At 35.5% G+C, this 15432-nt stretch overlaps 2 protein-coding genes and 1 non-coding gene across 4 annotated transcripts; 1 reads left to right on the plus strand and 2 right to left on the minus strand.

Moving 5' to 3' along the window:
- Positions 1-3238: 3238 nt before the first annotated feature.
- Positions 3239-3887, plus strand: LOC111789348 (copper transporter 6-like). The gene has a single exon (XM_023670089.2). The coding sequence runs from the start codon at positions 3271-3273 to the stop codon at positions 3856-3858; it is 588 nt and encodes a 195-aa protein (XP_023525857.2). The 5' UTR covers positions 3239-3270; the 3' UTR covers positions 3859-3887.
- A 1975-nt stretch (positions 3888-5862) lies between these two features.
- LOC111789344 (uncharacterized) lies at positions 5863-8113 on the minus strand. 2 transcript variants are annotated; one of them, XM_023670081.2, is made up of 5 exons: positions 7701-8109; positions 7324-7605; positions 7025-7232; positions 6454-6564; positions 5863-6290 (listed from the first exon to the last, which is right to left on the minus strand). In XM_023670081.2, the coding sequence occupies exons 1-5, from the start codon at positions 7980-7982 to the stop codon at positions 6163-6165; spliced, it is 1011 nt and encodes a 336-aa protein (XP_023525849.2). In that variant the 5' UTR covers positions 7983-8109; the 3' UTR covers positions 5863-6162. The 2 variants fall into 2 exon arrangements, with proteins under 2 accessions (XP_023525849.2, XP_023525850.2); XM_023670082.2 differs by lacking the exon at positions 6454-6564 and having other exon boundaries at positions 7701-8113.
- Positions 8114-10683: 2570 nt separating this feature from the next.
- Positions 10684-15239, minus strand: LOC111787454 (uncharacterized). The gene is made up of 6 exons (XR_002813982.2): positions 13799-15239; positions 12531-12615; positions 12200-12320; positions 11991-12066; positions 11847-11912; positions 10684-10876 (listed from the first exon to the last, which is right to left on the minus strand). It is a non-coding gene; the product is annotated as an uncharacterized LOC111787454 (transcript).
- Between the last annotated feature and the right edge of the window lie 193 nt (positions 15240-15432).

Raw genomic sequence — 15432 nt, forward strand, 5'->3', positions numbered from 1 at the left:
TCGATTTTATTTTTCTTTTTCTTTTTCCAATGATTAATTTATTCTTCATTTAAATAATACTTTATTCTCGTATTTTAGTATTAATTTATTTTGTTGTCTCTATTTAGAAAAAAAAAAACATTTTTGGTTTTCATTATTTGTAAAATTTAGCTTAAATTTTTAATTACATAGGGACCAAAATTGACAACAAAAAATAATAATAAAAGCATATTGAAAAAGATTGATGTTTTATTACAAAGACCATAATGTTTAAAATTTTATTATTTTATTTTTAAATATTGAATTTTAAAAAAGAAGCTATAAATTTATTTATTTATTATTTTTTTTTTTTTTTTGAACGGTTCAAATAAATTTAGAAAATTAGAATGTTGCGTCAGCATCAACAAGAGTAGCCAATTGTATGGGAACACGTGGATATGGGAAGTCAAGAAAGGTATGGTTTTGAGACGGTTGCCTTTTCTTTACTGCATTAATTGAATTGAAATTAGCTTGTGAATTTTGCAATACAATAAATATTTAATAATTGCATGGGTGAAATTTATACTCAAATCAACCAATTTGATTACATTTTATATGACTTTTCAAATAGCTTAGATTATTAATATCATTAAGTCCAGTTTTGAAAATTTCAAAATTAACTATATATTTTTATTTTTAAAACTTAGTTTGAAATTTAATGGTCACCAAAGGAGGTATAAACGGTCTTTTTTTTTTTTTTTTTTTTTTTTTTTTATTGGGTTTATTTTGTTTGAGAGAAAATCAATAATGGTGTGATAATTTACTCTCGTCATTTTAAAATTCTTTAATATCAGAGTAAAATTGGACTCTTTTCTAAAAACTAGTCTTTTTTAATTAAAATTTTAGACCAATAAATTTTATTAAAATATTTTTCATTCCAGTTACAAAATGATAATTTAATGGTAACCCAAATTTAAGATTTTATTGGTCCTCTAATTAAAGTGTTATATTTCTTCTATTGGGAATGGAAGTGATTTCTTTTTATACTCCTCCTTTAGGCAGGATCCTCAAATGTATAGATATGTATAGATGCCATAATTTTTTTTTTTTTTTTTTATGGATTTAAAAATAGTTCTAACTATAAAGATATGTTATTCAATCGCTATTTTTCGATAATCTCTGGTCACAAATAGATACTTCCATAATGAAAATTGGACTTCACACTCACTATCTCACATCTTTCACTCGTGTTTATGCTCATAGATGTAAATTGTGGTAATATATAGCCAATTAAGAATTTGTGACACCAAGTATTTTAATGAACGAGTCTTGAACACAAAAATGCATTTTTAAAGTTAAAAAAAATAGAAATGAACATAAACAAAAAAAAAAAAACAAAAAAAAAAAAACATTAATTTTGGAAGTGTTTCTAAGAACTCGAAATAAAAGAATCAAACACTTTTATTTTTTAAATACTAGAAACAAGAAACAGTCACAAGCTATAGTGATTATTATAGCTTAATCTTCAAATTTTTACTTTCTTCAAGATTGCCTACTTGCTTAATTTAATGGTTTAGGGTTTGTTTCTGTTGGCTTCAAAATGATGCGTTTATTGGTCTGATTGAACGTCCGACTACATAAAATATATATAAATATATATATATATATATATATATATATTTAATGAGACTTGGACTCAACCAGCACAATAAAAAAACATTTCTTATAAGGGTGTGAAAATCTCTTCATAAAAGATGTCCTTTAAAATTTGAGGCTAATTACTATATGTAACTGGCTAAAACGTTCGTGCTTCTTTCGAATACCTTAACCCAAGTTACAAAGATTATTTTAATCTATGTGTAGCAGCAGCTTATTATTTTAATTTCATCAACCAAATGTCAACTTGTTGACATAAAATAGGAAATGGATAAAGAAGTTGGAAATACGAAATAAGACCAATAATAATATAATGTAAAATAAATAAAATAAAATAAAGAATAATTAATTTACAAGTAGACTTAGGAGAGAGTTCATTTCCCCCTCAACTAAATATATGATTATTAAGACTTTAATTTAATCTCTCAATTAATTATTTTTTTATTAGTAAAATAATGTTACCAAATAATAATCATAATAATCATAATAATAATAAAAAAGGCATGAAACATGCTATTTCATCTCTACCTTATCCTGGTCAACCATCCTATCCACCTTTTTAAATTTGAGCCGAACTCTTAGTTTCGCTGACTTACGAGATATAACCTTCACTATGATATTAATGACGTAACTCTTCACGTTTTCCGCAATAATAACGCAATATCATCATAATATATTTAAAATTAGAGTTTTTTTTTTTTTTTTTAATCACTAGTTTTTACCGTCGTTACCTTTGAGTTCATGATGTTAAGTTTTGCGTGACTAGTGTCACGGTCATGTTTGTCAAAAGCGTGTCATCCATGGCCTCATGCCCTTACCATGTCGAACCCTTTATTTTATTCTATGTTGTATTGCTTTACTATTATATTTTTTTTTTTTTTTGTATGACCATTCGACGAAATCATGTCTACGCTTGCTAGACCTGAATCGCTCCAAAATGTATTCTAGGGGGTGTGACTAGTTGTTAACTCCTACTCCTGATTTTGTATGACTGTTCAGCAGAATCACGTCTAAGCCTACCAAACCTGAATCGTCTCAAAATGTACTATAAGAAGATACGACTAGCGGTTAAATTCTTCCTACCCGAAAAAGTTATATGCTACTTAAGTCGTTGTGTTGTCTTTGTTTGTATATCATATGACATTACTATAAATCTCTCCGAATCTTACTTTCAAACACTCTTTCAAAATTTCTCTGTCTCCATTCTCTAAAACTTTTTTCTCAAATCGGGGCCAAAGGCTTGAGCATATATCGTCCTGTCGTAGACGACGTGTATATAAATTGACTTGACTCACTTGTTGTTAAGAAGTGAGTATCACACAATTGCAAAATCTGCTGTCAAGAAAACTGTGATTGTGACAACTAGCGCCGACAGACCGACATGGTGTCCAAATCGATGTTACTAATCCTTGTCAAGCAACATAAAAATAAAAAGAAAAATAAAAATGAAATCTATTTTTAGAAATTTATTAAATTTCATTGACCTTAAATTTAAAACTAATTAAATATATATATATAAGTTTGTACTACAGATAAAATATAGTACAATTACCATTAGTACAGTCATATATAAATAAAAAATTAAAAATTTTTAGCTATAAAATTGAGTGAAGATTATCATTTTTCTCAAAGTCAACAGACAAACAGATTGGCAAAATGAAGAACACAACAAAAATCTTAATTCTCTGTTTTGTAATTTCTATGTCTGTCTCATCCAAAGCCAACGCCCACGATGTTTTTCCCAACCATGACGGTATGCACTCCGACCCTCCGCCGCCGCCGATGGGTCCGATGAGCGGCGGCTCCGACGACGACATGCACTCTCACGGGATGCCGTCGTCATCGGGCATGACGATGATGCACATGACATTCTTCTGGGGGAAAAACACCCAAGTTTTATTCTCCGGCTGGCCGGGCAACCAGTCCGGCATGTATGCGCTGGCGTTGATATTGGTGTTTTTGCTGGCGGTGGCTGTTGAGTGGCTGTCTCGTTGGCGGCTGATGACCGAGATGGGGCCGAGAAATTTCGCCGCTGGGATCGTGCAGACGGCGGTGCATGGGATTAGAATTGGAATTGCGTACATGGTTATGCTTGCTTTGATGTCGTTCAACGGCGGCGTTTTTATCGCTGCCATCGCCGGTCATTCATTTGGGTTTCTGATTTTTGGGAGCAGAGTCTTGAACAACACGAAATCAAAGCCGTACGATCAGGGTACGGCCCATCTTCCATCTGGGGTTTGCTGATCAAGCAAATTTTTTTAAGTCTTTCTTAGTCATTCAGTTCATCGTGTATTCCTCTTTCACTTTGATGGATGAGATTTAAACCTCTAATATTTATTTTTAATTCAAAAAATGAAAAAAAAAAAAGAAAAAAACTATAAAGGTAAATATGGATGGTAAAAAGTAAAAAGAAATTAACTTATATGAAGTAAATCTTTTATATTTCATGGGCTTGGGCCTGATTTTTTGTTCCGTGAAAGGCCCAAAGAGAGAGATATCATCGCATGGGCTTGGGCCTGATATTGTGTTCAGTGAAAGGCCCAAAGAGAGAGCCCAGAAACATAACCTAAGCCTAAAAGTCATCTTCCCTCGGATGTTTACTTTGGGCAAGTTGGGGAATGGGTGGGTGGGGTGGGTGGGGTGGCCACTTGCGGAAGCCATTAATTAGGTGTTCCTGTCGATTGGGTTCAAAACAAAGCGGAAAAGGTTAGATGAAGGATCTCTCTCTCTCTCTCTCTCTCTCTCTCTCTCTGTTTTTGTTTGGCAAGAGATGAGTGATGCTGGCGGGGGGCTGCCAACAACTTGAGCGCGCCATGCCCCCAAACTGTTTGATAAAATGCCTCAATGACATTGTTGAGCTAAGCCACTAGTCAGTAGTGTGGCTTTTCTTGTCTTGTCTTGTCTATATTGTCTTTGTCTTTACAGCTGACTCAGAGAGTTGAAGAAGATGACAGATTTTGTTGGCCCAATGATCTGAACAAGATCTCAACAAGATTATGTTGAAGTAGAGGATATGAATTTAAAATACGCAAAAACTAGACTCTTCTTTTGCAGTCATGATGCTCGATCTGGATAACTTTGTCTTTTGCTTCAAGAGGTAGGAACGTCTGTAACGGCCTAAGCCCACAACTAGCAGATATTGTTTTCCTTACGTTTTCCCTTTCGGGCTTAGTCTCAAGGGTTTTAAAACGCGTCTGCTAGGGAGAGATTTCCACTCCCTTATAAAAGGTGTTTCGTTTTACTCGCCAACCGACGTGGGATCTCACAATCTACCCCGTTCAGAGCCCTGCTTCCTCGCTGACACTCCTCCCTGTTTCCAATCGATGTGGGACCCCCACCAAATCCACTCCCTTCTGGCCTAGTGTCCTTGTTGGCACACTGTCTCGTCTCTACCCCCTTCGTAAAATAGCCTCCTCGTTGGCCATCGTCCAGTGTTTGACTCTAATACCATTTATAACAACTCAAGCCCACCGCTAACAAATATTGTACTTTTTGGGCTTTCTCTTTTTCTTTCCGGTTTACTCTCAAAGTTTTTAAAATGAGTTTGCTAGGGAGAAGTTTCCACACCAAAGGGGGTTTCGTATTCCTCCTCAATCAATGTGGAATCTCACAACGAGAGATTTTAATTGACTGAGTTAACTACTCGTGATTAGCTAAACACAATCAAGAACAAGAATTATATTCTTCGTTCTCGTCCCTGACCTCACTCCCTCTGATGTTTAACATTATATTATATATTTTATATTTAATAATATATACATAAGATATTATATATAATATATACACGTAATCTCAAGTATATATCACGAGATTTCACTTTCCCTATTAATTCAAATTTCAAGTTGTGAAAAAGACAAATTCTTTTCTTTATTTAGATAACAATGACATTTTTTGTCACATTGTTTTCAACTTTAGCCTTTTTGTTAGTACAAATTTCAATTTAGACCTCAGAATCATGACTAGTTCGAATCAAATATGAGTTAATGACCAACGAATAACGTCGAAGTTTAAGTTAAAAGTTCAAAAGTTAATTCTTGATTTATTGTAACGCTTTTTAAAGTCAATCTCTTTATAAATCTCAATGATCTCGAATGAGTCAAAGGGACCAAAAGTCAAACTATCTCCGAAGAGCGCTTCTCGATCATAATTTTATGGTAATATATTTATTATATACATCCTAAAATTTGAACTTAATTAAATTATGGAATTTTTTTTTATTTTTATGTAATTTATAGACCCAAACAAAAATAATTTAATTATTTAAAAAATTATTGAAGAGGAACAACCTTCCTTCTGAATTATTACAAAAGGATTTCATCCAAGTAAATCCCATTTTTGCCAAACATTATTTACGTTTTTGCCCCTGAGACAGTAAAGAAAACGACGGCGTTTCACCACTCGTAATTTCATTTCGTCTTCTTCTCCGTCCATTTGGGGCATTTATTACCATTCCATAAACAGCAGCTGCATGTTCTCTAGAAAACTGCCAAAAAGATTCAGATTTGTGCTCCAGAGACGAAATGGCCCCTCGCCAGTTGTTTAAAGCAATTAATATGTCCATTCTTGCGGAAGGTCTATGTCGGTTTGGCTTGTTGCTGCTTCTGCTGCTGCCGCCGCCGCTACCGGATGGCTTTTCTTAACGGTTTGTGTAGCTATTCTTACACCCGCTGCTGCTCCTGTTCATATTAGCACATAGGAATCTGTTGTTAGATGAAAAAGAGAATCACCCAGATCGAATTGAGACAAAAGAGGGGGAATTGCGAAATATTTGTGGAATGCACACTAACTGTTTGTGAAAATGCCATAGAGAGAATTTTGTGATGGAAATTGAAAAATTACCTCTAAGTGCTGTGAAGCCTGTGATTTTTTGTCTTGTCTCGTCGTCCATTCTGTTGTAGTGAAGTTGTAAGGCTTGTAAGACTCTCACGGGTATGAGAACAGTGGAGGAGCCTGACATGGGGAAAGGTATGAAATGGTAAATTCGTTAGTGTTTTTTTGCTTGTAGAGGAAGACACGCATATCTATCTACCCATTAAAGAATTAGACCGTAGTGGGCTATGCAAGTTGTTTAAGATTCAGACGGGTGTCGTTTTCATTCAGCTCCTTTTGACCACAAACCGGTCTGGTTTTAAGGAGATGGATGGAGATTCCACCAAAGAAGCGGACAAATTTGATTGGACCAACCGTGAATGGTTAAAGATTTGATAGATTCAGAGGGTGTTTGGAAGGGCACGGAATCTCTATGAATCAGGAGAAACAGGGGTATGAGGAAGAGTCCAAGATGCCTCACGAGGAATGGTTGGAATGGCAATTCATTGATGGGAAAGTCTCAACTAATGGTGTTAGCTAATTAACCCACTTAGAAAACGATGTAAAAATTAGCTAGCTATCGAATGAAAATGGAGTTTACTTGTTTTCTTCGGCGGCTGTGGTGGCTGAGGAGATGGGGCTGAGCGGTTGTAGTTCACATGGCGGGGCAAGAAAACACCAGTCCCTGATAACCCTCCTGGTTTCCCCCCTGAATTGCCTTGTGATGAGCTTCCTTGAGCTTGCTTGCCCATTATGGCGGCTGAACCTTTTTGCTTCATGAACTGCTGGTTCTGCTTCCGCCTCTGATTCTATAAACAGGGTTGAGCTTGAATCAGCAAAAAAAGAGAGTAAAAGAGATTTGTGAAGGACACGTTTTGTGGGATTTGAATCTCATCTCACTTTGAGGGCTCTTGTTTGGTCTTTGGAGGAAGAAGAGGATCCATTTTCTTCATCTTGGGGCCTTGTTTGGATTGATTTACCATTTGTGCTAACCTTTTTCATCTTCTCCAATTTGGTGAAAACGTTCTGTGATATGTCGAGTCCCCGCCGCTCTGCAACCATCGGTGTGGTTGGCGGCGACGGCTCCTTCGAAGGCCCTTCTGGGCTGCCATAGCTGCTTCCATTGCTCGAGCCTAAAGGTGACCACAGCGTTGAAATAGGCGAACCAGACAAACCCCATGACTATATACAAGAAACAGAACAAGCCCACAAAATCAAAAAACAGAGAATTTCACAAACCCCCCTTGAAACCTTCCACGTTTATATAAATTCAATACCTTATTCTGAATCTCTGATTGAAATCTTGCAGTTGAAGAGTTATCATCATCTTGAAGCATGAATTGAGCCATCCGACGACTCAATTCCGCCGTGTAATCCTCGTCGCCGCCGTCACCATCATCTTTATCGCTCTCAATTTCAAAGGAACCAATCTCAGACTCCACAGGCGAGAAATAGCTCGACCAATTGTCTCCTTCAAAGGGGCTCTGCTTATTATCTCCATGCTCTGTCTGAAACTGAGTGTAAAACTTGAACTCTCCGGCTTCTGGGTCGACCGCCATGGCCGCACCTTGGTGCTGATACAGAGACAATAAGAAAGAGCGACAGAATTGGAAATTTATGCGCCGTAAGTCTGGACTTTATAGAGTAGGAACAAGTGGAGGGACCGACCAATAAACAGAGAGATCAGAGTATTTTATGAAACACTCCAATGAAATATTTTTACGGTTACAGTGGTGGTCCGTTCGCCGGAGCACAGCCGTGGGGTTTCGGTCAGTGTTCAAAATAAGTAATCTCATTGAAATTTGTGTATTATTAAGTGTAGATTTGACTAAGATAAATATGGTGTAACTGACAATAATACTAAGCATAATCCTAATTATTATAATTATTATAATAATAATAATTATTTTTTAATAATTTGAAATTATAGTTATTAAAATCAATCCTCAGTCAATATTACATATATATAAAGTCGGAGAATAAGGGTATAAACTAGCATGTATTGAAGTTTATCATCAATTATGGTTGACTTTAGATATATATTTGTTGGTAAATTGATATCAGTCTATCGACGATAGGTTAATAGAATCGCTGACAAACTAATCTATTGGTACTAGACTTATGATCGAGGCGGTATATTTAGGAATAGTGAAAAATAAATGAAAAAAAAATGTTAGCCATAATTTTAAATATTATAGATTTTTAGCTACTTTTAGCTATTTTTTTTTTGGTACATTATTACATAATTAAGGAATCTTTTTTTATTTTATTATTATTATAAAATAAAGAAATTAATAATAACATTTGTCTAAAATATAATTTAAGAGTCAACCTTTCTGGTTGCAATTCTAACTATTGCTAACTACCAATACGTTTGCCAAACTCCATTATTGTACAAAGAATATTATTCCATTTTTATAAAATTAAATTTTAAGTTTTTTTTTCCCCTCAAAAAAGGAAAATTTAAATAGAAATAATTACTTTTGTGTTAAAATATAGAGCAAATTCAAATTTTAAATTTATGTCTAAAATTTAAATATTTAGACGTCATTTTAATTGTTTAATTTGCTCGTTAATTTTAAAAATATCTAATTGGCCCTTAAAATTTTAATGCCTTTAATAAGATTTTTAACCTTTTAAATTTGCAATATAAAAACTAAATTTGTTGATGAAAATTTAAATTTTAGAATTTTAAAATTTTAAATAAATTTTATAAATCACGTAACCCATCTGGGGTTTATAAAAACATTTTAAATTTTAATAATATTTCTTTTATGACAGACTAATTTATCACAAAATTTAAATAATTGAGAGATTAAATCGTTATAAATTTAAAAATATAAATAAAGTTATTTTATTTTATTTTTTAAAAAGCTATGATTAATTAAGTCGGCCACTTTTGACTTGGAAATGGATTCTTGGATGTGAATTAGATTATGGGACACTTTTAATTAATGGCTAATAATTCCAATTTCTAAAAAGAGAGAATTTTACATTACTTAAACCAGAAGTTAAATCTATTTTTTTTATTTTTTTATTATTTCTTTTCGATATTTGAGAATTGATTTATTATTATTATTATTAGAAATTATGATAAAAGAGATTTAAATTGGTAAAAGAAAATATAAATAAAAGCAAATATTCACTAAAAATGAGTTTTTTTTTTATTATTATTATTATCATTTTATTTCACTTTTTTAATGTCTCTTATAACCATTTGTTTGTGATGCACGAAATGTGTTCGAATAATGTGAAAATAAATAAATAAATAAATAAATAAAACTTAAAATAAAAAGTGAGGGAATATGAGTATGGAATCCAAGTCATTAGTCAAAACAAATGTTTTATGTGAAGATTTGGTGTATTAGTGATAATCATGTTGAAGAAAGGAAACAAATAACATGTTATTCCAACTTTTGGATCTTAATCCTTTTTTGGAATTCTTATCTTAAGTTAAAATATGAGTGGCTTCCGACATGTTTCTTTCCCAGACGCCTCTCCTTTTTATTCATTTAAGCAACAACACTGACCCACCACCTCCACTCCTTCAGCTGCTTCATCTTCTCGGGTGGTGGCAGTTAAAGGCAGTGCATCACGGTCATGTTTGTTCAAGACGTGTTGTCCATGACCACATGCTTATTGCATGTCAAAACCCTTGTCTTGTATCACTTTATTTACTGCTTTCATGATATATAGTTTCATTATTATATTTTCGAAGTATATGTCGTTTCGACATAATCACGTCTACACCTGATAGACCTGAAATGTCCCAAAATATATTATAGGGGATGTGACCAATCATCCACGCGACCAATTATAAACTTCTCGTACCTAGATTTTGTATGACCATTCGGCAAAATCACGTTTAGGCATACCAAATCTAAATCACCTCAAAATATACTATAGGAAATTCTGTTTGTCATATAATGTTATTTTCAATCTTGCTTTCAAAAATCTCTCCACCCCGTTTTCTAAATCTTCTTCTCAAAACAGAGCTAGAGGCTTGAACATTTGTTACCTGGTCATTAGCTCGATTCACTTAGTGTTGGGAGTGAGTGCCACACAATCGCAAAAATCCGCTGCCAAGAAAAGTGCAATTGTGACACAGTGCATGCTGAGCCGAGTTTGGTTAGTTTGGTGCTTTTCATTCACATTGCTTTCATTTGGGTGGGTTGAGGCGCAAGACACTCATTTACAATCTTTTAAGAAAGTGGTGCGATTAGGAATGGCTGTGTTCACATTTCTAGTGGAAGAGCTTAATTTGCAATCATCCATAGATATCATTCATTATTAGGAAGAACCATTTTATGTAGAGTATGTAAGAAACAGCAATGCTTTATATATATAAACTAGGAATTTGAGAAAAGGGAATACAGAAAACTCACACCATTTTCAAACTAAAAGTAACAGTGTAATGCAAATCCATCTGTCTGCTATGCTGCTTCATGAATTCCTGCACCCAGAAAAAAGAAAAAGCATAGGCATTTTGAGGTGGGAAGCCTTCTTTTTCCACAAATACAAAATGTCCTCAAAATTAAACCCGAAAAAACCGCTCAAACCGACCGAAACCACAGTTCATGTAGGATATATAAACTATCCCAGCCCACATCGCTCCTTCAACCCTCAAGCCACCATGTTGCATTAGTAAGGATATTTAACTTTTGATGTTATCTCAACTCGAACCAACCAAACCAATGAACTGATGGTATCGAGATTACTAAAACTAGATGGATGAAAGTTTTACTTGAAAGTAATTCTATAAAAATAAAGAACTGAAACAGTTAATCATGCCATCAAGTTCTAAGAAATGATATGATACATTTTTGGTAAGGTTTCAAGAATTGAAAGGTAGGAAAGCAATTAAATGATAAGTTGTGTGAGACCCCACATCGGTTGGGAGGAGAACGAAATATTCTTTATAAGGGTGTGGAACTTCTCCCTAACAGACGCATTTTAAAAACCTTGAGGGGAAGCTCGAAAGGAAAAGCCCAAAGAAGACAATATCAACTAGCGGTGGGTCCGGGCTGTTACAAATGGTATAGAGCTAGACACCAGGCGATGTGCCAGCGAGGAGACTGAGCTCCAAAGGGGATGGACAAGAGGCTGCTTGCCAGCAAGGACGCTGGGCTCCAAAGGGAGTGGATTGGATGGTCCCACATTGATTAGAGAAGGGAATGAGTGCCAGCGAGGACGCTGAACCCTGAAGGGGAGTGGATTGTGAGGTCCCACATTGGTTGGGGAGGAGAACGAAGCATTTTTTATAAGGTTTGTGAAAACCTCTCCCTAGCAGACGCGTTTTAAAAATCTTGAGGGGAAGCCCAAAAGGAAAAATGGGTCCACATATGCTATCGTAACTAACAAAAAGGCTTCAAAATATGCACCTTACGCAGACAACAGGACAGCATACGACGACATAAACATACCTTAGAAAATAGGTGGGGATTCATGTGCCGCCAAGGCAAGGCAGAGGTCCTAATAATAAAGGGAACCTACAAAAAGTATTTGAAATCAGAGACTAAAATGGATCAGTTAACAGATTTCTAGAACTTCAGCCATTACATTATTACCTTGCCACCAGTTTCCCCTAGAAGCAGGTTGAGAGTTGTTTCCATTTGGATCATCTTCTCCCCCACTTTTCTTCAACTGGGTCATTAATGAATTGGCAACAACAGAAGAACACTCAGTTTTACTTTCTCTTTCTGATCAGTCAAATAAAAGTCACAGCACAGCTCAAATCATTGGGAATGATCCAAATTGATCAACAAAGTATACTCACAGGGGACGGTGGGGGTGGGGATGGTCCAGCTGATGGGGCCTCGGAATATCCATCTTGTCTCCATAGTATAGAGATGAACTCAGATGACAGGCTCCAAGCTCCCTCCTTGAAATTATCAGATCTGGTTTTTGTTAGGCATAACTTGATTTCTTGTTTCGTGGGAACGAATTACACTTCTTTGGTTTTCCTTTCTATCCCTTTTTGCTCTTATCTTTTTAATTATTAGAAATCGTTACAAATTATACTCTGGAAGTTCCTGTGGTTCGTGAATTTGCATATCATACCCTTCTGCCCATCAATTTTAACAGGATTGATATTTCAATTCACACACCTGAATTTCCTTGCTTGGTGTGGCGTGGTTGATTCCCGTTGGTCTGTTTTAGGCAATCCCCAGAGCTAGAAGTCCTGCTTCCCACCTGAAAATTAGAAAAATAAGTGTTATAAAAATGATACATGCACACTGGCTTTATGACTTCTGAACAGTAATGGTCCAAGCACATTGTTAATATTGTCCTCTTTGGACTTTCCCTTTCAGGCTTCCCCTCAAAATTATTAAAACGCGTCTACTAGGGAGAGGTTTCACACCCTTATAAAGAATGTTTCGTTCTCCTTCCTAACCGATATGGGATCTCATAATCCACCCACTTTCGGGGTCCAGCGTCCTCGTTGACTCTCGTTCCTTCCTCCAATCGATGTGGGACCCCTTAGTCCACCCCCCTCAAGATTATTAAAATACGTCTACTAGGGAGAGGTTTCCACACTCTTATAAAGAATGTTTCGTTCTCCTCCCTAATCGATGTGGGATCTCATAATCCACCCCCTTTTGGGGTCCAGCGTCCTCGCTAGCACTCGTTCCTTCCTCCAATCAATGTGGGACCCCTCAATCTACCCCCAATTAGGACCCAGCGTCCTTGCTGGCATACCGCCTCGTGTCCACCCCACTTCAGGGCTCAACCTCCTCGCGAGCACATCGCCTAGTGTCTGGCTCTAATACCATTTGTAACGGCCCAAGCCCACCACTAGCAGATATTGTTCTCTATGAGCTTCCCCTCAAGGTTTCTAAAATGCATCTGTTAGGGAGAAGTTTTTACACTCTTATAAAGAATGTTTTGTTCTCCTCCCCAATTGATAAGGGATCTCACAGGAACCACATCCAAATCCATACAAGAACTTTTTCTTTTCAAACAATGTAAAAGTAAAATAAAGAAGGAAGAGTATGAAATGTAAGGAATCATATGTTTAAATTTTATTCTAGTCTTCGTGTTGGTTCCTCCCTGTAGTTTGAACTTTCAATTTTGTCTTTGAATTTGAAATAAATAATCATTTTAGCCTCTTATCAATTCAGGAGAAAAATATATCCTTTCTAATAAGCAAATAGCATGGGGCGCTTGTGCAATAGAACTTCATAAAATGCTGATTTTCAATGAGCATCCGTCTAACATTATGCAACAAAACTTCCAAATCCTCACCATGTAATGTCTCGTTTACATGTATTTATCTTCATTATCATTAGGAATTCTGTGACAAAATCTAAACCTATTTGAAAAGGAGAAACAAAGTTCTATGTAGCAAGGAGCAGTTAAAAAAGAGCAGCATTACCTTCTGTGGAGAAGGAAACATTGCTGCAAGAACTCCTGATGCTGATGACAATGGCGACTCCTCGACATCGAAAAGATCGGCAACAAAAGAGGAGGTTTGATATCCATTAGGCTTTCCCTCCATTTTTCTCTCAACCTTTCCTTCTAACCAAACAAAATTACCCTGAGATTCTCCCACACCCTATTGAAAGAAATCAGCAGAGTGAGAATGAAAGCAAGAGAACTATGCTTATAAAGACCTCCTAATTGAGCTACTGCTAAGGAAGAGACATATCAAAATTGACTCCTCAACACATTATTTATAAGAAGGCAAAGGCTACTGCTATGTCATCCATGTGCCATCATCACTGGTTGGAAAAAGAAGAATAGAATAGACAAAAGAAAGAAAGAGAAGCCTCTCCTTCCTGTTAGTCTAACAAGGATCTTATTTTGGGAATTTTCTTTTGGAAATTTCCTCATTCGTGCCATGTGTGGCTTAATGGATAATGCAAGCTTCACAAGCACTATATTATCTTACTCAGGATCTCTTCCTCCCCACACAACCAATGGCAACCCCTGAGAGTGCTTTTCTGGATTCCACGTCAAAATTTAATTAAATTTGGGGATGATGAGAATCTCCTTCCTCAATTATTATAAACCAATAAGTTGGATTCACATTCAACTTCCCTTGTTTAGCCCGAAGCCAATAATCGAGAGAACCCTTAATACTATATAATATTACATACAAGAATTTTCATAATTTTCTATTGAGTGAATGGTACATGATTCTACGATGTTGCTGCAATATTGATTTGGTATACTTTAAAAACACCATCGATATAATATTGACGATGTTATAAAGATAAAATTTCAGTTAATTTGGATTTGTGAGATAAGGAAAGGGAAAAACAATAAAGAAAATAAAGAAAACTCAAATGGGTTTCAATCCCACATGTATATAACAGATGATAAGACAAGGTAAAGAATATGCCATTTTCAATGTCAAAAATAGAAGAAATCGACTCTTTAACTCCCAAATTTTCAATATCCTTGTTGATTCCGATGCCATCAACTATCTGATCTATCTAACTCAGAGAGACAAATGATTTCAAGAGCTCTGACATATTCCATTACAGAACCAAGTTAAAGAAAAAAAGTGGTCTCAAGAGCAGAACATGAAGAAAACAGTGAAGATTCGCTCAAACCCCTATTATAAGAACAAACCAGCTCATTATTGAAGAAATGATAAAAAAACAGTTCGATTTGGATAAGGGAAATGAACTGAGAGCCAGGGAAAGTGGGATGGGGGGTTTCCTTGGTCGTTTCTTTCATCATTACATTGCGAAAAGACTGCGACGTCGAATATTAAAATGAAAAGAGTTATCAATCATAATTGAGAGAGACGTGAAGCCACTCGACGACCACTCTCTTGCAATCGATGCGAAATAGTATTACAAAAACTAAGCAAAGAAGAACCAAAAGGAAAATTGAAAAAGTGGAGTGCATTAATATCAACCATTAATCGATCAATCGAACACGGTTTTACCTGAAGATGGGCGCATTTTCTTCCGGGAAATCATGGAAGGTTTGAATGGAATCGCTTCAATTTCAACTTCAAGTCTCTGTTTGTGAAGGCGAAAACCCAGACGACAACGA

Source organism: Cucurbita pepo, chromosome 2 (assembly GCF_057944985.1).
Source record: "Cucurbita pepo subsp. pepo isolate OVF chromosome 2, ASM5794498v1, whole genome shotgun sequence".
Taxonomy (NCBI): domain Eukaryota; kingdom Viridiplantae; phylum Streptophyta; class Magnoliopsida; order Cucurbitales; family Cucurbitaceae; genus Cucurbita; species Cucurbita pepo.

Coding starts and splice junctions, on each gene's coding strand:
- LOC111789348 (XM_023670089.2), top strand. CDS start 3,271: ATGAAGAACACAACAAAAATCTTAATTCTCTGTTTTGTAATTTCTATG.
- LOC111789344 (XM_023670081.2), bottom strand. CDS start 7,982: ATGGCGGTCGACCCAGAAGCCGGAGAGTTCAAGTTTTACACTCAGTTT. Junction 7,606..7,700: donor AATCAGAGATTCAGAATAAG/GTATTGAATTTA, acceptor TCTTGTATATAG/TCATGGGGTTTGTCTGGTTC. Junction 6,565..7,024: donor ACAGCCGCCGAAGAAAACAA/GTAAACTCCATT, acceptor TCCCCATGTCAG/GCTCCTCCACTGTTCTCATA.